This window comes from Aureobasidium namibiae (assembly GCF_000721765.1).
Source record: "Aureobasidium namibiae CBS 147.97 unplaced genomic scaffold scaffold_1, whole genome shotgun sequence".
Lineage (NCBI taxonomy): Eukaryota > Fungi > Ascomycota > Dothideomycetes > Dothideales > Saccotheciaceae > Aureobasidium > Aureobasidium namibiae.
Genome location: NW_013581208.1, coordinates 1,528,454 through 1,551,263, shown reverse-complemented (window position 1 = coordinate 1,551,263; position 22,810 = coordinate 1,528,454). Strand labels below are relative to the sequence as shown.

General features: G+C 51.4%; 8 protein-coding genes across 8 annotated transcripts; 5 read left to right on the top strand and 3 right to left on the bottom strand.

Annotated features, from left to right (window-relative positions):
• Nucleotides 1–471: 471 nt before the first annotated feature.
• Nucleotides 472–1,794, bottom strand: M436DRAFT_36735 (uncharacterized protein; the record flags this gene model as incomplete). Its single annotated transcript, XM_013576457.1, has 3 exons — nt 472–1,395; nt 1,529–1,666; nt 1,732–1,794. 3 exons carry the CDS (start codon nt 1,792–1,794, stop codon nt 472–474), a joined length of 1,125 nt encoding a protein of 374 aa, XP_013431911.1.
• An 873-nt stretch (nt 1,795–2,667) lies between these two features.
• Nucleotides 2,668–4,145, top strand: M436DRAFT_10973 (uncharacterized protein; the record flags this gene model as incomplete). Its single annotated transcript, XM_013576030.1, has 4 exons — nt 2,668–2,910; nt 3,132–3,233; nt 3,290–3,940; nt 3,993–4,145. Coding segments are annotated over 4 exons (1,149 nt in total), but the record flags the coding sequence as incomplete, so codon positions are not given.
• A 4,309-nt stretch (nt 4,146–8,454) lies between these two features.
• On the top strand, nt 8,455–9,729 carry M436DRAFT_69067 (uncharacterized protein; the record flags this gene model as incomplete). The annotated part of the gene is made up of 1 exon (XM_013576802.1): nt 8,455–9,729. One exon carries the CDS (start codon nt 8,455–8,457, stop codon nt 9,727–9,729), a length of 1,275 nt encoding a protein of 424 aa, XP_013432256.1.
• Nucleotides 9,730–11,787: 2,058 nt separating this feature from the next.
• M436DRAFT_36220 (NAD(P)-binding protein) lies at nt 11,788–12,892 on the top strand (the record flags this gene model as incomplete). Its single annotated transcript, XM_013576353.1, has 2 exons — nt 11,788–11,975; nt 12,034–12,892. 2 exons carry the CDS (start codon nt 11,788–11,790, stop codon nt 12,890–12,892), a joined length of 1,047 nt encoding a protein of 348 aa, XP_013431807.1.
• A 3,239-nt stretch (nt 12,893–16,131) lies between these two features.
• On the top strand, nt 16,132–16,974 carry M436DRAFT_59860 (uncharacterized protein; the record flags this gene model as incomplete). Its single annotated transcript, XM_013576655.1, has 1 exon — nt 16,132–16,974. The coding sequence occupies one exon, from the start codon at nt 16,132–16,134 to the stop codon at nt 16,972–16,974; it is 843 nt and encodes a 280-aa protein (XP_013432109.1).
• A 220-nt stretch (nt 16,975–17,194) lies between these two features.
• Nucleotides 17,195–17,857, bottom strand: M436DRAFT_36921 (uncharacterized protein; the record flags this gene model as incomplete). Its single annotated transcript, XM_013576495.1, has 1 exon — nt 17,195–17,857. The coding sequence occupies one exon, from the start codon at nt 17,855–17,857 to the stop codon at nt 17,195–17,197; it is 663 nt and encodes a 220-aa protein (XP_013431949.1).
• Nucleotides 17,858–18,753: 896 nt separating this feature from the next.
• On the bottom strand, nt 18,754–20,582 carry M436DRAFT_59858 (bifunctional 6-phosphofructo-2-kinase/fructose-2,6-bisphosphate 2-phosphatase; the record flags this gene model as incomplete). Its single annotated transcript, XM_013576654.1, has 4 exons — nt 18,754–18,981; nt 19,037–19,213; nt 19,268–20,444; nt 20,569–20,582. The coding sequence occupies 4 exons, from the start codon at nt 20,580–20,582 to the stop codon at nt 18,754–18,756; spliced, it is 1,596 nt and encodes a 531-aa protein (XP_013432108.1).
• A 543-nt stretch (nt 20,583–21,125) lies between these two features.
• On the top strand, nt 21,126–22,359 carry M436DRAFT_35516 (uncharacterized protein; the record flags this gene model as incomplete). The annotated part of the gene is made up of 3 exons (XM_013576229.1): nt 21,126–21,494; nt 21,547–22,197; nt 22,252–22,359. The coding sequence occupies 3 exons, from the start codon at nt 21,126–21,128 to the stop codon at nt 22,357–22,359; spliced, it is 1,128 nt and encodes a 375-aa protein (XP_013431683.1).
• Between the last annotated feature and the right edge of the window lie 451 nt (nt 22,360–22,810).

Sequence of the window (22,810 nt, the reverse complement as noted above, 5' to 3'; positions counted from 1 at the left end):
GACTTTCAAATGGGGTGCACTTGCTCTGGGATCACAAGAGCGTTCTGGGGGCGTTCACAACATTTTGTAGATATGCATTTTCAAAGCGTGTAGAGATTAGACTTTGATTGCTTTTCTTCATGTCTGCTCTCTGCTTCGCTTCTGGCTTAAGTACTATTTGTTGTGGGCATCATGTTTTCCTTCCTTGGACACTGCCGAATGTGTATGCTCCGACGGTGTCTAAGACGAGCAACATTTGACCGACGGTTTCCAAGCCTCAATTCGGTCACTCTTGCTTGAATATTAGGTGATGAGCACATAGCCACGTGTCGGGGTCTTCAAGTTCCAGATTATCGTAAAATCCGACCAAGATAATGGGGTGTTCTGGTTCCCTAACTGATTGTTTCGATGATAGAGCTTTGGTCGCGGACTTTCCAAAAGTCGTCTGCCGGTGTGTGTTTGGGGTCGCCGTTGCAATGTTGACGCCGCTGATCAAATATCAAAGAAAGAGGCGTCAAACTTGCTCTCGCCGCCTTCGTCCCCAGCACTTCCAGAAAAGTCGCCCATGTCAAACTCCGTGAAGTTCATAATATCGTCAAAGGTGTCGTCTCTGTTGCCCATGTCGGGCTGCTCTTGCGCATTCGGCTTGGCGTCAACCTTGGGAGCACTGCCAAAGTCACCAGCACCTGCAGCGTCAAAGATGTCAAAGTCCGCAGATATCGATTGGAGGTTTGAGTCTGTGCCTCCATTGCCGCCGCCCGAATTTGCATAGCTTTCGAGGCCTGGAAGTAGGGACGATATGCCGTCTGTGTCTTGCATGTCTGTGTCGGCGGGGCCGAAGTTGGTCAGGTTGGCAAAGTCGAAGTCGTCGTTACTATCGTTGAAGGATGCTGGTTTGATAGGCTCTTCGTTGGGAATAGTCATTGTTCTGACTGGAGGTGGGGTTGGGTCTTTGGCAGGAGGGTTTGCGGGAACCGTTTCCTCTGCTTGGGGTGGAGGTGGTGAAGGAACAGGTATATTCTTTGGACTTGTACGGGATGTGGTGCCCACAGTGCCCACGCTACCTGGATCGTTGAACAGAGATTCGAAATCAAAGTTGCTGTATGTGCCGGTATTCTCATCGCCAGGGTGACCTGCGGCTTGATGGTCCTGTCCAGGGATGTCGAGGTGCAGAGGCGAGGTTGATTTGACCGCTTGCTCCCCTTCAGGAAGTGAGTCCACTTCCTTGGGTGGCGATGGTTTGGCATGCTCAACTGGCGACTCGCCCATGACAATATCGTCATCCAGATTAATCGCTGTTGTGTTGTCCATGCCGTCTGGAGGGTTCACTGTGGTAGTGGCTCCAGGTCTCGATCGGACTCCCCGCTGCGACCGGTATACAGCAAGGTCACGCCGCATGACAGCGCGTGCCAGAGCCTGATAACATTATCAGTGCCTGTTTGTTGATCGGCGTGATAAGATGGAGCACAGAACGTTGTGACGCAGAATTTCAAAAGACGAGCAATAACATGGACTTGAAATATATTGAATCACAATCATGACAACTTACCAGTTCGCCTTCCAACTGATCAAGCGCATCGTGGAAGTTGTTGTTTGCACCGGCAATGACTTGTTTTAGTCTCAGGGGGTTGTTGATCTGGCCATGGTTTCTCGCGTTATTGGCAAAGAGACGACCTGTGTGTTCCAGCTGCTCGCGGGATTATCAATTAGCACGACTTGCAATGGTATTGCGAGCAGCGATGATATACGCACGACAAGATTGACCTGCGCCTCGAGTTGGTCCAGCGGCGATCTGACGGGCTGGGCACGATCCATGTCGAAATTATGGCGTGACACGTGCCGGAGTGGCAAGGCTCAGGTTCACAACGAGGGGGCACAGAGAGGAGCAGACGATGTTGGATGTCAAAAGATGGCTGCACGTCTCTCAGCACGCAGCAGCAGCGGTCGGCGAACGACGTTCACGGCAGGCAGGCAAGGGAGCAGGTCCGGGCAGGGCAGTAATTAACCTTGTTCCGCAAGTGCACGCAAAACGTCAAAAACTGCCAACTCTGCAACAAAGATTCGGCGGCTGTGTTTTAGGGACCCTGGCGCGGGCGCTAACTACTAGTAGGATTAGATATGGTTGTGTGGAGCCACGACCTTTGGAGCTCCCACTCATCCTGCTCGGCTCTTCGTCTTGTCTCCTTCCCATCTCTTTCCTAGCTGCTGTCACGTCGCTTGTCCCGTTTCCCTACACCTTTTTCCTTTGCCTTGACCCGCACATTTCGGTGTTTTGTTCAGCGTTTGAGAAACTTGTTTTCCTTTTGGCCAAATCTCTGACTTTTTTCCTTGTCCTGAGTCCTCCATCTCCGTCTGCCAGCCCGCCCGTCCACCAAGACTCCAACTGTACCCTTGCAGCTCGAGTTCATTCGACAGAGTCCTTTCCACCTCGTACTAGTTGACCTGTACGACAAAAGACATCCGTCTGAGCATCAGTCCGACCCCACCAACGACCAGCTTCTGCAGCAACCAACACACGCGCTTGTCCAAGCTTCAACCCCGGCCTTTGTTCCATCAATTGTCTCGGCCTGTTCCACCCGCAATCCAGTCCGACTCGCTCTATCTCGCGCGTCAAGAAAAATGTCCGACAACCAGAACCAGATGCAGATGCCCGCTGCCCCCTCGGCCGGCGGTGCCCCTGGCCAGTACCCCCCGCTCAACATCCCTCAGAGCACCATCGAGGCCAACGCCATGACTGATGCCATGAACAACAATGGCAATGGTCTGAACTCGCCTGGCAGCGCCGGCGGTCCCCGCCGTGCCGCTCCTGAGCCAAACAAGAGAGCTCTCTACGTTGGTGGTCTTGACCCCAGAGTCACAGAGGAAGTGCTCAAGCAAATCTTCGAGACCACCGGACACGTTCAGAGTGTTAAGATCATCCCTGATAAGAACGTGAGTCTCGATTGTCCCTCTTTGTATCTCATATCTGGTCGTGACCGCTGTTTCTGCCTTCACTTTCAACAATCATGGTTGCCTGGGCTGCATGCGCATGCATCTGCCTGCATCATGCAGATTCACGTGTTGTTTGCGCTGGCTGCGCTGCTCACTCCCATTTCTGCCACCACTCTTCGTTGCACCAAAAACCACCATCCACTGACAACACATTTCCCTAGTTCCAGTCAAAAGGATTCAACTACGGCTTCGTTGAGTACGACGATCCCCTCGCCGCCGAAAGAGCAATGCAGACTCTCAATGGAAGACGTGTCCACCAGTCGGTAAGCACATGGTCACTTGCGCAACCAAGTGAACCCTCGCTAACATATGCTGTCAGGAAATCCGCGTGAACTGGGCCTATCAGTCCAACACCACTAGCAAGGAAGACACTTCTGGCCATTTCCACATCTTTGTCGGCGATCTCTCCAATGAAGTGAACGACGAGGTCCTCCTCCAGGCCTTCTCCGCCTTTGGCAGCGTTTCCGAGGCCCGTGTCATGTGGGACATGAAGACCGGCCGCTCTCGTGGCTATGGCTTCGTTGCTTTCCGTGATCGCGCCGAGGCCGAGAAGGCTCTCAGCTCCATGGACGGCGAGTGGCTGGGCTCTCGTGCTATCCGTTGCAACTGGGCCAACCAGAAGGGTCAGCCTTCGTTTGCCCAGCAGCAGGTCATGGCCCAGATGGGTATTACCCCTCCCGGTCCCTTCGGCCAGCACCACCAGTTCCCTACTCAGGGCGTCCAGTCCTACGACACCATCCTTGCCCAGACTCCCCAATGGCAGACCACCTGCTACGTCGGCAACCTTACTCCCTACACCACCCAGAACGACCTTGTTCCTCTGTTCCAGAACTTTGGCTATGTCACCGAGACTCGCTTCCAGTCTGACCGTGGCTTCGCTTTCGTCAAGATGGACTCTCACGAGAATGCTGCCATGGCCATCTGCCAGCTCAACGGCTACAATGTCAACGGCCGTCCTCTCAAGTGCAGCGTAAGTTTCTTTTGTGCTTTTTGTAAGAATCGTTGCTAATCGTCGCACACAGTGGGGCAAGGACCGTCCTCCTACCACCAACTTCGAAGGTTTCTCGCCTGCCGCCGCTGCCGCTGCTGCTGTTGGCGGTAACGCTGGTTACCCTCCCACTCCCCAGGGCTTTGGCTTCCCTCAGTACGGTGCAGCCGCTCCCATGTCTCCTCAAGGTACGATCAAGTTGAATTGTCATATCATCCTAGCTCCTAACATTCCTTTAGGTCCTAGCCCTGGTGGCTTCCAACAGCCTGCTGCTCAGTTCGCTGGTGCCAATATGGCCGCCTACGGCCAGATGCCTCAGAACGGCGGTGGCTTCGGTCGTGGCAACTACATGGGTGGACCTCAAGGTGGTGCCTTCAACAACTACGGCGGTTACCAAGCTTAGAAGGCTTGTACCCCGATTACGTCGACCACTGCTCAGCAAAAGGTAACAGCGCTGCGTGGCGGAGATGGCAGACTCAACCAGAAACCGAGATACGCCGACGACTGAAACATCGACGACATTGGCTCAAGTGAGTAGCCGTCGACACGAACATTTCCTTGTCAGTCCTGTCGTTGGATAGGAAGTCCCTTTTTCCAATTCTGTCATTCGTCACTCGATGTTTTCAGCTCTTTATACCCTCGCAACTTCGTGCACACAGCATGGGGTTCGTCAAAGTTGTGCTTTTACTTTGCATGTGGGGAGCGGTTCTGTTTTGTTGCTCTTCAAGAAAAATCAAGCATCTCGTTTCAATTTCATGGATACAGACAATGCGCAGAACGAGGCACACGGAAGAATGGACGGAGACATTTGGAGGATTCGAAACAAGGAAGCATTTATGTAGCTCTCTGCCTTTTTCTCCGTTTCTCATCTTCCTTTTCTCTTCTCCTTCCTCTCTTGGTAAATCTTTCGATGAACATGTCTTTTCCTATGTTAGTTTCTGTGGAAACCGATGCAAATTTCGTCCCATTTTCTCGAAGCTCTATACCCATCTTTTGAATATGTTTTTTTCTGTCTCTATCGTCTGCTCTAGAAAAGCGGATTGGTACATAGTTTGCAAGCAATGCAGAATGCAGATATCGACGGACTCTCATGTACTTGAAGAATCATCTGGCTTGAATAGCAAAGACACGATCAAACATGCAGAGTGTTGGTGAAAGGGGCAGACACATGAAGCGGTAGCCTAGAAGCATGGGGTAGGTAGCGGTAAACGCCGGGCGCGTCGAGCAAAGTTTACGCGTAGCCGACTCCGATGGCGACAAAAGTGGTTTACGTTCGAGCAGACGTGGGAGTGGTTGAAATCGTCGCCCTGATCCTATTAGCGCTGGTCGTGGTGTACTGCATGCTGGGAGGAGGTTATAGCGCTACGGGATTGCTGCGCGGGTGGATTGGAAGAAGGTCAATCGCCAGAGCTGCTGCTGCTACTGCCCACCAGAGGCAACAACTCGAAGCACACGCACACGCACAAGCACAAGTACGAGCACATTCCGTCGCCATTGCCAGGTCGCACCCGATCCCACGCTCCTTTGCCTCGCACGACGACCCTCTGCACTCTCGCAACATGCTGAGTGCTGCAGTCAACAAGCACAACGCCTCGACTGCTGCTCCTAGGCCTGTCGACCAGCTCTTCTCTTCTAGCCCTCCGATCCACCAGCAATCCCAGAAATCCTCCATCTTGTCTGCCACCTCCAGAAATCCCAGGTCCCTCAACGGTATCAAGCGTACACACAGCGGCCTCGCAAAGACCTTTGGCAACACTGCCTCGTTCGACGATGAGCAGAGCCAGCCTGTGGTATGCGCCGTCCCTGAAGTCACCAACAGCGAATACTTTGATGCCGACGATTTCGACGATGACTTTGACCTTGATGATTTGATTGTCGAAGAGCCCAAGTTCAAGCGGCCCGCCCCAAAAACCGATATCTCCAAGACCCAGAACACCATCTCATATCCCTCTCTTCCCAAATTCACCGCTCCGCAACACACTGCTTTTCATCCAACCCTTCCGAGACGCCAGGTCCGCGATTCCAAAACTCCCGATGATTCGGGCTACGCTACTGCACCTCCGTCCCAAGAACACATACCTCAAGAAGACTATGGAAGTAGTGCTCCATTGCCCTGGTCTTCCTCGCCTACCGAACACTTGAATCCTTCGCTCAATGCTTCCTCGCTTCGCCGCTTTGCCTACAACACCAACAATGGTCCTGCCGCTCCTCGAGCACAACCGACATCTGCTCCTGTCAAGATCGAGTCCGTCAAGACTGAGCCGGGAGCTGCTTCCAAGCGTAGAACGATACCGTGGCTAAAGCAAGAGACGTCACAACCAGAACAAGACCTCCACTCTATACCCCCCTCGAAAAGACGCGTCGTCGATGCAACTCCTGTTCAAACATCCAAAAAGAGTGCTCTTCCATGGAACACAACCGCAAGCGCTATCAAGGAACAGAAGACCAATCTTCGCGAGATCAATAAGAAGAAGTCAAAGACCAACGAGCCCTCCGACGAGGTTATCCAGAAAGCAAAAGTCAAGAGTCGCAAGAACGCCGTCGCTCGTGTCTTCCTCAGTGACGAACAACAACATGTTCTCGAGTTGATCTCTGAGAAGAAGAAGGCTGTTTTCTTCACTGGTGCCGCTGGTACTGGTAAATCCGTCCTTCTGCGTGAGATCATCGCAACCTTGCGCAAGAAGTATCTTCGTGAGCCTGACCGAGTTGCCGTCACAGCTTCCACTGGCCTTGCTGCGTGTAACATTGGTGGTGTCACCTTGCACAGTTTTGCTGGTATTGGCTTGGGCAAAGAAGATGTTCCTGAACTGGTAAAAAAGATCAAGCGCAACCAGAAGGCGAAGCACAGGTGGATGCGCACAAAAGTTTTGGTCGTCGACGAGATCTCAATGGTTGACGGTGATCTGTTCGACAAGCTCGAAGCTATCGCTCGGCAGATCAGAAACAACGGACGACCCTTTGGCGGTATCCAACTCGTCATTACTGGCGACTTCTTCCAACTCCCCCCGGTGCCGGATAGTGGCAAGATTGCCAAATTTGCATTTGACGCAGCCACATGGTCGACAAGCATCGAGTACACGATCGGACTGCATCATGTCTTCCGTCAGAAAGATCCTATATTTGCAAACATGCTCAACGAGATGAGAGAGGGACGCATGAGCCCGGAAAGCATCAAAACATTCCATACGCTTAGCAGGCCCTTGGAATCAGAGAGTTCCATCGACGCCACCGAGCTCTTCCCAACCAGAAACGAGGTCGAGAATGCCAATCACAGCAAGATGAGCCAGCTTGTTGGCGAGATCAGAACCTTTGACGCACGAGACGGAGGCAGTATTACTGACAAGGCTTTCCGCGACAAGCTACTTGCCAACTGCATGGCTCCCGAGACTGTGACACTCAAAAAGGGTGCCCAGGTCATGCTCATCAAGAATATCGATGAAAGTTTGGTCAACGGTTCTCTGGGAAAGATCATTGGATTCATGAACGAGATGCAGTTTGACTCTTATAATAACAATGAAGAGGCTTTCATGGCTACTCAAGGTGGAACACTCAAGGATGAGGACGCTGTCCGCGACAAGAAGAAGACTGCCCGTGAACGGCTCCTGGAAAACATGCTCGGGAACACTTCCCAAATCTACCCAGTGGTTCGCTTTACACTGGCAGACGGCACGACTCGAGACCTGCTATGTCAACGCGAGACCTGGAAGATTGAGCTTCCAGATGGAGAGGTTCAAGCCTCGCGCTCGCAGATTCCACTCATCCTCGCTTGGGCACTGAGTATTCATAAAGCTCAAGGCCAGACACTGGACAGAGTTAAAGTAGATCTCGGCAAGGTTTTCGAGAAAGGACAGGCATATGTTGCACTCTCGCGTGCAACCAGCATGCAAGGTCTGCAGGTGTTGCGCTTCGACCCACGTAAAGTCGTCGCTCATGAGAAGGTTCGCACATTCTATCAAAACCTTTCCCGGGTGGAAGGTTTAGAGCAGAGCAAACCAAAGGTTGAAAGGGGTAAAAATGCCAGTCGTGGCAATGGTGTTACTGCTAGCGAGTATGAACGTGGTTTCTCTGATGGAAGGCTGTAGATATGGTTTCACGGTTGCTTGTATTTCTTTTGTCTCGGATGCCTGTGTCAGGCTGGTCGGCAGGCGCTTTTGGGGCCCATGAGTGGCATCACCGATACCCTATTCTCATTTTATGTGTGTATCTTACATCGAACATTATACCAATCGATACTTTGTTCTCCTCTTCGCATTACCCACTCTGTAGGCCGTGGGCAGAAGCGTGTAGCCTGGACATCTCGCTCTGCTGGAAGACACAGGTCCGAGTATTTGCATGACCTGAATCAAGTCCGAGGCCCTTTGTTGGTGATCCCTGGTGATAATTGTCGCGTCTTGCGCGTCCTAGCTACGTCATCGTCTCTTCTACCTACCTTTCGAACAGATAAACATTTTGGCCTGGCATTTCTACCTATTTTCTCTTCCCTATCGACCTTTAGAATGCATCATATCAAAGAGGCTTTCGAGCATCTGAAAGCTAGAAACGGTCCTGGCCAACAGCCTCCCCACCAGGATCATCAAGGTGGTGGGTTCCCGGGCAGCCAGGTCCAGCAACCCACCCAACCTCAACAACCCCTGCCTCCACAGGTACCTCCGGGTCATCACAAGCACAGCCCACTGTCCGGAACGACTCAAGGCGCGATCGATGTATTCATGGCTTCCAAGCAGCCGAACGGCGAGATCGGCGGCATAGGATATTGGCAGACGGCCAACGGCTACACGTGCATTGCTCTGAGAGATGCTTGGTCTGGAAGCAATCGCAATGCCACACTGCTCCGTGACCGACTATCGACAGTAGAGAGCCATCACAAGCATTTCATCAATGAATTCAATGACGATACCCTGTGGTGGGGTAACTGTCTACTCGATGCTTATATGACCAACCCGGATCCTTACTACCTCGAGAATGCTCGCAAAATCTGGCAGCATGTCAAACGTAGTATGTTGTTGCCAGGTCAAGCCAAGGTGAGAGATATGGACATGGCTGGCGCGGTCATGTGGACCACTCGGCAAAACGAAGAACAAGTCAACGCTATCACTACCGGTCTCTTCTCTGAGCTCTCTGCTCGCCTGGCTTTACTCCAGAAGCCAAGTCGGGAGACTGCAGAAATGCTCGATGTGGCTGAGAAGAGTTTCGCTTGGATTGAACGCTGCCGTTACCGCTCGAATGAGTGCATTGTGCTCGACACGATCAAGCTGAGGTCGCAAGAATGCGTCGACTGGACATTCACCTACTGCACCGGACAGGCTATAGCTGCAGCCACTGCAATCTTCGCAGCATTCAGCTTTGGTCATCAGAGCACGCATAGCAACAAGTCGCCACACGAGTACCTCTCGCTAGCATGTGCCATGGCGCGTAAAGCAATCTGTCGTAATGGTTGGGTTGAGCAAGACGGTACATTGACCGAACATGGCGCTTATGGAAAAGGCAACCACGAGCCGTGGAAGAACGATGATGCCGTTGGCTTCAAGTCTGTCTTGCTGCGCAGTCTGGCCAAGCTGCTCAAAGTCCTACGTGACACCAACCAAGAGCCAGATCTGCAGCGTCAGTTGACCGAGTTCATAAAGAAACAATTCGACAGTCTGCAGCAGCGCAACACGAACGGGAACCATCAATATGGTCCATGGTGGGCAGGACCTATGGAGATGCCGACGAGCCATAGTCAGATGGCAGCGCTGGATGTTATGGCGGCTATTCATCTTGCTCAGCAATGAACTGATAGACCTATATATTATGCACGCAATACAAAACGAAGCGCTGCTGTGTCCGTAGCGAGGAGATGTAACACTGATGATGAGCAAAAAGAAATCTCCTCTCTCTGAGTCGAACAAAGGACCTTCTGATGACAATTAACCAATTACAGTCAGACGCTCTAAACCAACTGAGCTAAGAAGAGATTGATGGAAGCACGCCTATCTTGTGGAAATATAGCCCAACAAATGTCTGCCACGACCTGGGCACATGACCTACCACGCGACACTCACGCTCGAGCTTCAACTGCAACGAAATTATGCCCATTGAGCACACTCCATCGGCAAGAAATGTGATAGCTCATGTGACGACAGCAGTCTATTACTTTTTCTGCATGGAATGCTTCTCATCCCATTGCAATCTTTCTTTCTTACCATTCATATCTCACGATATGTGTGGGTTGAGCTGGCTCGTGCTGTTTCGAGCTTCGAAGATGTTTGGAATTCTGGATTGCGACGTGGCATCACGATTACTGCTACATCATGATTAGCCTGCATTGAGTTCCAGTCTGAGAAAACCCACAAAGTGCTGCTGCTTAACCGCAGTCGCTTTAGAGGGTGGAAAAACGTATGTTGGATCAAGCGTTCAGTCGAGGGCCACGTCGACGGGGTTACCCTGTTCCTCAACCATGCAGCATCATCGGCTACCTACCACGTATTTTGTGATTCATATTCGACGGGAGCAAAAAAACTTCCATCAAAAGGGGTTGTGGTCTAGTGGTATGACATCTTCTTAGCATTGCTCTTCGAGCATTACTGAGTGGAGAAGGTTCTGGGTTCGATTCCCAGCTACTCCATTTTTTGCCGGCGATGTGGCCATGGGCCGCCAGTGCTTGTGCAGAGCAGGTGAATTCTTGTGCCGTCCTTTGGAAGTCTGTGTTTTGTAAACAGTAAGAGCCGACTGACTTTGCCGGCGTCGTCACCAACCGTGAAAGTGCCGTGTGTCTCTTGACTCGCTTGTCTTACCCAGGTATATGGCCTTTTGATTGATCGCTATCAGATGATGTCTAGTCCAGCATATGAACGAAGAAACTGTCGCTTCCGAAGCGAGATCATTATCATATACTTCCCAACGCCGCAGCCACGAGTATCGCTATGTAATATTGGACAAGACCACACTGCTGGGTGTTTGGCCTGTTTGTCACCGCCATCACATGCATATAGAGACTTGATGTGTCAGCCTGTTCGCTCTTTCCTCGTCGAACAGTCGGTAGATGGCTTGCCTTCGATCGAACATGTCACGCACGTCGTGGAGTGTGCTCGCAAGAGTTCCACGTGGAGAGCACTGACCCGCTCGCTCGCAGACCTTCGAGTCGTGAAATCGTGCAGGTTCCTGGAGACCGACTCATACAAATTTTGAGGAAAAATAGGAGTGCCACGACACACACCAGTCTCGAGAGACTTGCAATGACTGATCCGAGCCTTTGGCATCCAATTGTTGACAGTTCTCAGACCGAGACAGCTCTCGAACGAAAAACATCGGTGATCCGCATGGCCACCTAGCTCGAGAGATCGACAGGGCTTGATTGTCGGATTAGCGGATAGCCGTTGGCGACACACACACTCGAGTCAACAAAAAGCTTCCGACCTGACTCGGAAGCTCATTCTCCAAAGTGACAGACGCAAATCAAAAGGGTCCTCGAGCCGTCTCCCTCGAGCGGACAAGAGGTTCTATTTCGAAGAAGTCAGATGCTCGAGCATCCTCCGCATTGTCACGGAACAGATTCAATGTTGAGTGGAAAGCTATCCCTAAGCGTCGCAACCCATGCAGAACATCTGGAGATGTCTTACTAAGGCAGCTTCAAGGCTCTTACGTTTCATGCTATGATGGAGCCGTTGAAGACGTTCGAGATCGAGCTTAATCTCACCGGCCTGATGCCGCACCACGAACGATGATGCGCCATCATGGTACTCTAAGCTTCGTATATAACCCTGATGCCTCCTCCACAACGATGGATGTGTTTGAGTATCCATCTTTCTTTTCCCTTTGCGATCTACCTCTTTCCCACAGCCTCATACACAATGTCTGCTCCCAAGACTTCCCGCGCATGGGTTCTGGCCAACCCGCCCACCGACATGCCTGACGAGAACACCTTCAAGCTTGTCGAGCAGAACCTTGATGAGCTCAAGGACGGTGAGGTCTTGGTCAAGACCACTTACCTCTCCAACGACCCCGCCCAGCGTGGCTGGATCGAGAAGGATGTCATCGCGTGAGTACAGGTAGCGAATACAAATGATCAAAAACCCTCAGCTGACACGCTACTTAAGTGACCGCATGTACTTCCCTCCCGTCGAGGTCAACGCCCCCATGTCTTCCTTTGGTCTCGCCACTGTCATCGAGTCCAAGGCTGCCGACTTTCCCAAGGGCACCATCGTCAACTGCCTGACCAACTGGCGCGAGTACGCCGTCATCGACACCACCCTCGGTGCCCCCTACGTTACCAAGGTCGAGGGCCTCTCCGGCATCTCAGAGACCCACACTCTCGGTGCCCTTGGTCTCACTGGTGTCACCGCCTACCACGGTCTCGAGAACGTCAACACCACCAAGGACGACGTCGTCGTTGTCTCCGGTGCCGCCGGCGCCACTGGCAGCATGGTCGTCCAAATCGCCAAGAAGCTCATTGGTTGCAAGCGTGTCATCGGTATCGCCGGCACAGCAGACAAGTGCAAGTGGGTCGAAAGCCTAGGCGCCGACGTCTGCATCAACTACAAGGACGCAGATTTCAAGCAGCAACTCATCAAGCACACCGAAGGCTACGTCGACGTCTACTTTGACAATGTCGGCGGCGAGATTCTCGATTTGATGTTCACCCGCGTCAAGCGCTTCGGTCGTATTTCCGTCTGTGGTGCTATTTCAGAGTACAACAGCAGCTCGCCCCCTGGCTTCAAGAACTGGTTCGAGGTCATCTCCAACCGCATGACCATCAAGGGTTTGATTGTCCTCGATGCTGGTGCCCGTTGGCCTGAGATGGTCAAGGAGCTTACCGAGGCTACTGTGTCGGGCAAGATCCAGGTTGGTGATGCCAACGAGACCATCGTACCTACCGCTTTCGAGGACATCCCCAAGACTTGGCTCAAGTTGTTCGAGGGTGCCAACACTGGCAAGCTCCTCACTCAAATCGTCTAGAGCGTCTTGTTTTCCTCAACAAAAAGCATTTGCAGGAGTTGTCCTTTTCTCATGTCATGCATGACCTTATCAAGATACCACAAAATCCATGTTCCAATAGTCTCAAGAACCATTTCCAGTCACACCCGGCCCAGATCGTGCTTGGCCTTCGCTGATAGTTGATGATCAGCTTCTACATCACGTACATGGACCGATGAAGACATACATGTCACAATCACATATTCAAAATTGAGAAGAGAAAATTTGAAAGCAGCAAAATGTTTTGATTCTTTGAATCTGATCCAACAGACTTTCTGACCTTCCTCTCTCCAGTCACGTCAATAGAAAACACACTGGTAGCTAATCAGCGCCATCTATCTTTGCAACAAAAGATCCTCAAGCCATAGCTACGAAAGTCTATGGAAAAATCGACTATCTCTACACAAGCAACAGCAAATGTGATCAAAAAAATCCAAACACCTGATCCGCTATCCTCCTTGAGTTTTACCACATATAAAAGTTATCATCAAAGATGGGAGTAAAATAACACAGACAGATGCTTGCCCAAGGCATCGTCTGCGTTAAACACTCCATGTCTTTGCCATATAGTAAGGTTGGGAAACCGTTAATGACAACGGAAAAAACCCATCAGACTATTTTTGTTATCCCTTTTTGTTTTCTTTCAGTGTCGTTGCTGCGAAAACGATTCACTACCCCCTTTGTGATTTGCTGTTGCGGTTGAGATAGTCGAGTGGTGGTGAAACCAATCATCGAGACTGGTTGTCTCGCTCGGTGCCTTGGTGGAGGTGGGGAGCGTTGAGTGGTGGTTGGTCTTCATACTTCTGATTGTTGGTGATGTCCTGGTCCATAGATGGGTGGTCCTTGTTGTGGAGGTGTTCCGAGTCCGAGTTGGTTGGTTGATGGTGTGGCTTTCCTCTTCTGCTTGGACGATGGCGACGGACGCGACTCTGTGTTGTTCGTCTCAACATGGTGCAGCCCATTTGACGCAGATACACTGCAGACTGTGCACTCTTCGATCCTGTCCGTCAAAACAGTTCTTGACCGGGCGCGACTAGTTCTGTCAGTGATGGCGTTGAACACCGATAGACGGTGGTTGCACGTCGCATAAGTGGCATTAGCTGTTAGGGGTGAAGGTCCCATTGACAGGTGCTTTGAATATGGCGTTGCGGTATGAGGCGCAGCAAATCGAGTGACGGTGAAATGGCTCGTCAAAGTCCAATAATACAGTTTAACGATTTGTCAGTCGCTCTCACAGTTTGGTTTTGGTGTTGCGCTAAATGTTCGTCGATACGCGGACTCAATCATTGTTAAGTCGATGACGCTGTAAAGAACGTGTGTAGCGAACGCAGCACTCAAGCATTAGGCTTCAAACTTCTGATGATGAGGTGCTGTAAAATAGGCGACAGCGGCCTGGACGACAATGCTAGAGCCTTTTCATCATGGGTGATCAGTCCATAATAGGGTGCAGCAGTTTGAAGTTGTCTTCGGTGCTTCTGCAGAAGCTTTGGTTTGCAAGAGTTTTGAGGATTGCATTGTTGATGAGTTTGAGTTGGTTGGGCTGTCTTGTCGTTCTGGAGATGTGGTCGATGTTGTCGGCTACTCATGTGTTTGAAAGTCAGGTTGCTTGTTGACTGAAGTGTGACGAGACTGGTTTGCCGAGGCTTTGACACTGTGGCGAGTTCGAAGTCGACGTAGAGAGAGTTTTTGGCGAACATGAGTTGAGTATGGTGAAGACTGTACAACCCGATGGCTGTCGCGTTGAAGTGTTTTGAAGTGACCACGCTGGTTTCGGCTTCTCTTCATAAGTTTCAGGCTCAAGGTTCTGTGGAAGAAGTGGGTGCTTCGATTGGTTCTGGTGCTCGATCTTGTAGTTGAGTAACCGTGACTTGTTGGTTGCTTGATGAGGTTGCCTTGGTGATGATGACCGAGTATCAGAGATGAGAGACGACAAGCCCTTGTTTTTGTCGGTCGTTCTTCGACTTTTTGGTTATCGATTGTGGTCTCGATTGTGATTGTGATTGTTTCCTGGCTTGGTGAATGACGAGTAGATGACTTGAAAAGTCGATGGTTTGGTTGACGTAGTGACGTGACTGTTCGTGATGACAGATGACGTCTGGCAGCTTGGAGCTGGCTTGTTGTTTGGACGATTGGCTGTGGTTGCAGCTGTGCTCTTTTCCCAGTGGAAGAAGAATGACGATGGGAAGCAGAAGTGGAACCAGGGACCAGTAGCTTGGTAGCTAAGAAGTTCAGTCATGATCGTAGTACTTGAGACATATGATGTGTTGCAGCAACAGCATGATAGACAAAGTAGATGGAGGACGAGTCATGATGAAGTTGTTGTGGCTCTGTAGAAGAGGCTTGATGAAGTGAAACCAGAAAGGTGGTTTAATGGTGTGACTCTACAGAAGAGGCTTGAGATCCATAGTGGTAATGAGTGGTGTAAACCGATAAAGAGACAGAGTAGAAGTATGAAGACCAAAGTCTCGATGGAATTTTGATGAAAGAGAGAATGTTTTAAGGGCTACTGGACGAGTTCTTATATGGCCTTGAGGGTGGCCAGTATTACTAAGCAACTGCCGCGCGGAAACATGCTCGTTTCTTGTCGCTGAGCAAGTTGCTGTATTTTCATAGGCAGCAGAGGCAGCAAAGCGTGTTTCCGTCAGCTATCCTACGTAAATTAACTCACTCAGTGGAGGATTCGCGGACAGCTTGGTGGTTCGGCAGGAAAACATCGAACATTCCAGATATCCATTGCACGTAATACGGATCAGCAGAGGTTCGATGGTGACTTGATTGTTCTCAAATGTACGAGATGGTCTCTCAGAGTGTTTCGATGGAAGGTCAGAGAATGCCCGACGAGAATGTTTGACGAGAGGCGCCCGACGCTATCCAGACCTGACCGACATGACTTACTTGCCCTCCATACCTAGTGAAGTCTTCTTGCTGGAAACATATAGAGAGGTGGAGGGACGACGACAGCAATCATACCAGCAATGGTGGTCGGAGGTTTGGACGATCCTACCTCTTCTGGCATGTGAAGAAGCGGATTGAGAAGGTGCAGCCGCCTCGGCTTGATTAGCCTCGGCATTTTCGGTATCTGTATGCCGCGTCCTCTCGGCCATCGACTTTGTTTGGAGAGGCGAGCATCCGAGCAAGATAGAAAGCAGCAGTGTAGGTCGACCATCTAGATTTCTTCAAGTCTCCAGCGCAAGGATCCTTGTACAAACACAACTTTCGAAATGTCACAGACGAATCTCGACAACCTCAGCCGCCTTGTCGCAAGCAGAGCAGACCGTCTCATAGACCGCCTCGTCCGCGTCCTCTCCACACCAGCAGGGAGGGATAAGACACTCTGCACCCTCCAGTACCTGCTCATCGTCGTCTACACCCAACTCTCGCGTCTACAAGGCCTACGATACCGTCGCTTCCTCCTCTCCGTGACCCGCAAAGTCGGTGCCGTCCTTCTGCCCGGAGAAACCGTCGTCGCAACACTCTCACCACCCGAAGACAACCTCAGCCATGTCATCAAAGGCAGTAAGGCCCTGTCAGAGTTGATCAGCGATTTCAGATGCTTCTCCCGCGTCGTCGAGTCGTTGGATCTATACACCTGGGCCAAGGGCACATGGAACAGTCCTCCCGAGGATGGTCTTGTCAAAGCTGCCGTATGGGGCCAAATCTGGACCATCACCGCATACCAATGGTACGAGAACGTGGCTTACCTGGCCTCAAAAGGTGTGCTGCGCGGTGAGAGGTTCGACACCAAACACCAGAACAAGTGGTGGGTGTGGAGCTCACGTTACTGGATGGCCTACATTGCACTAGAAGCTGTGCGACTAGCTCGTGTGTGGCAGCTGCGCCCAGCAGTTGCGTCGTCAGGAGAGGGTGTTGAGAAAAAGGCAGACACATCGGAAGCGGAGGCTTTGTGGAAGAGGCAGATGACTGTCAATATGGCTTGGGCTCCAGTTTCCTACCACTATAGCTTGGAGGCTGGTGCTTTGAGCAGTGACTGGCTCGGTGTTCTCGGTCTCATCGCTGGTGCTACGGGTTTCCGCAATCTGTGGCGTCAAGCAGGTGCAGCATGAATGTATTGATGAACGGCATTACGCCCTGAAAAATAAATTGTGCTATTTGCAGCTGATGGATGTGCGGCTTTGTATAGACTCCTTGTTCCAAAATCTACTCGTATCCACTGCCCGGTCTACGTGTACAGTCCTTTGTCGTGGCAGGAAAAGCCTATATCCTAAGTTACGACCTCCGTTGCCCTGGCTTTGAACTCCACCCTGATCCAATATTCATCATGCATTAAACGTCCTCTTTCTCCAATAAAGGCAGCTTCTCATCCACCACCCTCGCTTCTTCACTCTCTAAACCCCAGTACAAGCAGTCCCAGCAGAACCCAACCAGAGCCACAGTTCCAGCTCCAGGCAAGACTCCAGTAGCTGCCCAGAAGCACAGTTGCGACCAAGCACTTCCATCAAAAATGCCCGCCCCAAGACCATACTTGACAACCACCGAAGCACCGAGCATGCCTCCCAGTGCCACTCTGGCAATGCTAAGGGCGCGGTCATCTTGCCTGAGGCACAACAAGATGCTGAAGCCATGTAGACATTTGAAGAGCGAGAACAAGCCCATAGGCACGAGGACAAGACCATCGTACAGGTAGCGACAGAGCGAGGCTGGTATCACTTTGCCCGCGATGGAAATGTCGATGTTGAGGTAGTACCAAGATATCGTGACCAGCATGTTGAGGACGAGACAGAAGAGCAACGTGCCAGGCCCAGGTTTCTTGAAGTTGAGGCGTGACCGCGGTTCGACATCCTCAACTCGTTCTTCGATTTGATGCAGTAATGGTGTTGTAGTGTATGTGTGGACGAGCGCCATAGTAGCTGTGTACTCCCCGTTGACCGTTGATGTCGTTATCGGCTGTAAACCGTTGGACAGACTGATAGTCTTTCCACCGTCCATACCCTCAATCGATAATAAGATTAGGAGCACCGTTGTGAAGAAACAGATCTGGAGAGAGAAAGCGAAAGCCCTTGACTGCCTAGCTATGCCAGCAAATTAATGATGAGAGTATCCAGATTCGATTCCTTCGTGGGATGCGATCGAGTATGTAGCATGAGCACAGCTTGGCTGGAAATTGCGTGATAGACAAGCGTGGATTGCGTGCTGTGTGTCGAGCTCAAGACGCAGATTGGCTGCAGAGAGGAAGTCACCAGCGAAAGAAGATCGGAAAAAGGCTCACGGTAACCAAGACTTGATATGTATGCTTTGAAGAGGAAAAAAGAAAGGACCTACCAGTGCTCGTGGTCGGACTAGCCCGAGTCAATATTCCTCGCGAAAAGAGGAAGTCGCAGCTGAGGAAGGTCATGGTTCCGCTGCGCGTTCCTTCGGGCGCGGGACCCAACCTAAGCCACAAGAAAACCGAATATTGGTTTATGCTCGATCGAGGCGCCTTGGATCCTTCAAAGCAATATGCGATCATCTCGAAGCTAATTTGAGAGCCTCAGATACGGAAGGAGTACGGCAAGTAAAGCTCGCCTGAGCAGTTGGAGTGGAGGAAAATATCTTGTCGTGGTGCTTTGACTGTTCTGTGGAGGAGCGAGACCCTCGCTCATCACCGAGAAAGCACAGTGCACATTCTACTTTTAGTGCTCTACAGATGGGCTTGGATTTTTGCAATCTCGCTATAACCAAATTGCCGTGACAGTCGTTGAAGGACGAGATATTTAGTGGAGAGCCTCGACATTTGGGTCTCCGATAACCGGTTGACCGCGCGCGAACACGTCTGCAGCGACAGGTCGCCAAGAAATGAATATGTGAATGTGAATGAGAACCTAGTCGTACTGCCAACTCTACAACTATCTGCTAGGATGGACATTGACCATCGGCAGAGGCTTGGCTACTCCATCCTCGTTCGTCTCGGGCGTGCCTGTACCTTGAGGTGTGCCGATGCCAGAGAAAGGCGTAATCGCACCCGACGGGGCCACAGGGTGCTTCAAGTCTTCAGGGCTGTCAGGAACGATCTGAGCTGGAACTCCGGAGACGTGAATACGTCTGGCTTCGTTGTTGTATGATGCAGGAACGATCTGATGTACAACATGTTAGCAAGCTTGAATTGCTCGAAAGTATGTTAGAGCATACCTCAATAATCTCGTCGCGAGGGAACTGCAGTTTGGGAATGTCGCGTGCACCACAAGCCATCAGATAACCGTAAAGCACTCTCAGGACGCTCTCATGGGCGACAATCAGAAGGTCGTTTTGCTCACGCTCCAGCTCCAAGATGATGGGTTCCAGGCGCACTGCTAGATCGTGGTAAGACTGCGACTAAGTCAGTATTGTTCACAAGTAACAGAAGCAAAGGTTTGTTCCTACCTCCGCACGAGGATAACGATGATGGTATGGGTCAAGCTCATGCTTGCGCACCTCCTCAGGATATTGGTCTCGGATCTTAGCCTCGGACATCTTCTCACACACGCCGGGATTGAGTTGACTCATTTGAGGGCGTTGCTTCACACAGTATCCCAGACTTCCGAGATAGTGGGACGTCTCAACTGTGCGTCGTCTGGTAGACGTCCAGATTGTCAAAGGCTTCAACGGAATATCAGGACCGCCTCTCTCGATGAGCTGTTTACGTTCGTCCTCTCTATGGTTGATGAGGGCATCGCTCATTTTCTTTGAGTAGGCAACACCATCCTCGGAAAGCGAAGCGTCAGCTTTGTAAGAGTCCTCGTCTCTCGTGGTACCAGCCCTAGCGAAATACACCGATCTGTGCTTGGTATGAAGGTTCAGAAGGTAGAAGACGATGCGCTGAGAAAGATAGTTGAAAGCACAGTTATTGACGACAACTCGTTCTCCAGCGTTGATCATTTTCACGTAATGCAGCTCGGCCTCCTCCATGGACTCGAAATGAGGGATGCGGGCGTTGATTCTGGCCAGGTAGTCTTTGACAGCGTCCTTATCGGACCAGCCTTGGTAGTCAGGAGACGAGATCTTGACGCTGCGGACGTTCTCCTCGATGATCTTCTCATCTGTGCAGTGCGATTCAATAAAGAGTGTCTGTACGTTGTTCTTGGAGAACTCCTTGGCGAGAGAAATGCGTCCAGCAGCAGAAGGATTGACAGCATCGTAGATAGCAATCTGACCGTTCTCGTGCTCGAGGAAATTGTAAATGTCCTCTCTGCACTTTCGGAGAATCTTCTGACGGAGTAGAACGGAGGAAGGCGAAGCATTGATGAAGAAGTAGTCATCGGGAACATCTTTACCCTCACCCATTGTCGCTCTCCTGTAGTCACCAAGATGGAATATACGGGTCTTCACACCAAGCCATCGTAGGTATCTTGCCAGAGCAACCGAGGTGTGGGTCTTGCCACGAGCGGGCAATCCAACCGTAGCAATAACCATCCTACCGGAGTGGAACAAGCGACCAGACTCAGTGCTGTAGAGCTGAGCAGGAGCCATACTCTCCTTTTCGGGCAGGTCATGAATTGCATCAACGAAAGTGCTTGATCTGCGCTTCCAGTTTGGTGAACTAGCCATCACATCGGCAGTACTAATCCAAAGTCTCGTCTTAGTGGATGTACAGGTAGATTCATGGTTATGGAAGACTACAAAAGGATAGACCAGAGCCATGTTTGCAACTGATCCAAAAATGGAGAAAACATGAAGAGACGTACAGAAGAGTATCCATGGTTAAAAGAAGGGCAGTGGAATGCCGGCAAAATCCAAAGGTGGTGTATGGATAAATCGGTAGTCGTTTCTGGAGACTGACGCGCGAGAACAGGTGAGCGATGAGACAAGCAGCTGATCTTGGCGGTATGCGAGGTGGTGTTCCGCACAAGGCGAGGTATAGAGCAAAGCAGAGAGCAAAGAACCGGAAGCAGAAGGCAGAAGGAATAATGCGACGATTAGCAAGAACGGTATCGAGCTACTTGGGAGTGTAGATAAGAGGCAGAGGGCGGAATGGTGGTTGAGCTTGTTCGGAGGTCATCGTCCAATCACGCCGCTCGGCCCAAATTTTTGGCATCGACGTCGGTCGCGCAGAAGCAGACACAAGCGCTCAAGTCATCATCACCGCACCATTCTTTGAGAGAATTGTCGCGCCGCCATTTGCATCCAAGCCGTGTCAGAGTCGACCCGTCGCTCAGAATCTCAGTAGAGTCCCGTCCTCGCCGCCCTCCACCGCCGGCGCCCCAAGACTCGTCCACTCGCCCTCGTTGCAAAAGTCTACATCATGACGTCGCTTCCCATCACCACCACCCCCTACCCTCCTGTGGCGCCTGTCGCTCCTGTCGCCGAGAAGAAGTCTGGTGCTCTGTCTGCCGTCTCCAACAATGCTCTGGCTTCGGCGCTGAAGGACACATACTCGGCTTTCCAGGCACGAAGAGAGGCCCTGGGCCTCACCAACCCCGGCACCGTCGAGAACGTCGCAAAGGAGGTCCAGCGTGATGTCTTCCTCAACAACCTGTCCTTCTCCGGTCTGCGCGCCGACCTCACAAAGGCTTTCAGTGTCTCGCCGCTGTTCCAGGTCTCGCACGCCTTCTCCCAGGGCTCCCAGCAAATACCTCCTTACGCTTTCCTCGCCCTCTACGGCACCAACAAGGTATCTACGTCTTCTGCTCACCTGCAGAGCACTCCAGTGTTAACACGTCTAGATCTTCTGCCAAGGTAACCTTGACAGCGACCTTTCCCTCTCTGCCCGCTTCAACTACCGATGGACTCCTCGCTGGGTCACAAAGACCACCACTCAGATCCAGGCCGCTTCCATGTCTGGTCCCGGAGGTGCCCAGTTCTCCCTCGAGAATGACTACGTTGGCAACGACTTCACTGCTCAGATCAAGGCCATGAACCCTTCCATCCTCGATGGCCCTCTTACTGGTATTTTCATCGGTAGCTACCTTCAGAGCATCACTCCCAGACTCGCCCTTGGTCTCGAGGCTGTCTACCAGAGACCCGCTGCCCAGATGGGCCCTGAGGCCATGATCAGCTACGCTGCCAAGTACAAGGGCGAGGACTGGATTGCCAGTGCTCAGCTCATGCCTTCCGGCGGTGTCCAGGGTTCTTACTGGAGAAGACTTTCCGCTCAGCTCGAGACCGGTGTCGATCTCAACTTGCAATTTGCTGGTAACCCCATGATGGGTGGCATGAGAAAGGAGGGTGTTGCCACTCTCGGTGCCAAGTACGACTTCAGAGCTAGCAGCTTCAGAGCCCAGGTCGACACTGCTGGTAAGCTTGGTGTTTTGCTTGAGAAGAGAATTGTTCCCATGGTCCAGATCACTTTTGCCGGTGAGCTCGACCACGTCAAGGTAAGCACACTGCACCTCACACTCCTTTTCCAGATCACTAACCTTTTCTACTAGAACGCCGCCAAGGTCGGTCTTGCTGTCTCTATCGAGGCTGCTGAGGAAGAGGTCATGGCCCAACAAGAGAGCGCCATGTCCGCCGGCCCCGTCACTCCTCCTTTCTAGACATCTCGCAGTGCAATCTCCCCTGCTTTGCCGTGTACATTATCAAATTTGACCCTTCATCGAATGTCTTTGTCGTTGTCAATAGCTGGCCTTTTATTTCCCGGCATCTGTAGGATGCAGATGTTGCCTGTTTTGGCATGAAAATGTCGATGGATGCTGCATTGTTGTCGTTTGCGAAGGAAAGAGGAACAAAAGGCTCTTGGACCAGACATGAAAAAGGCGGAGTCCACGATCAAATATGCATTTCTTGTATTCTATGCTCTTTACAATTGGCATCTTTGTGCATATCTCCAGTGTTGACAACGTTTCCCTATCTCGCTTCCCGTCGTGCATCGAGATTGTGTCTCGGTTTTCAGCGGCACTGGGAAGGGACAAGCCGAGCTAATGCTCGATGAGGTGTAACATAACTTTTGCACGGCAAAGTATGAAAAGTGACACTCTCGCATGACTG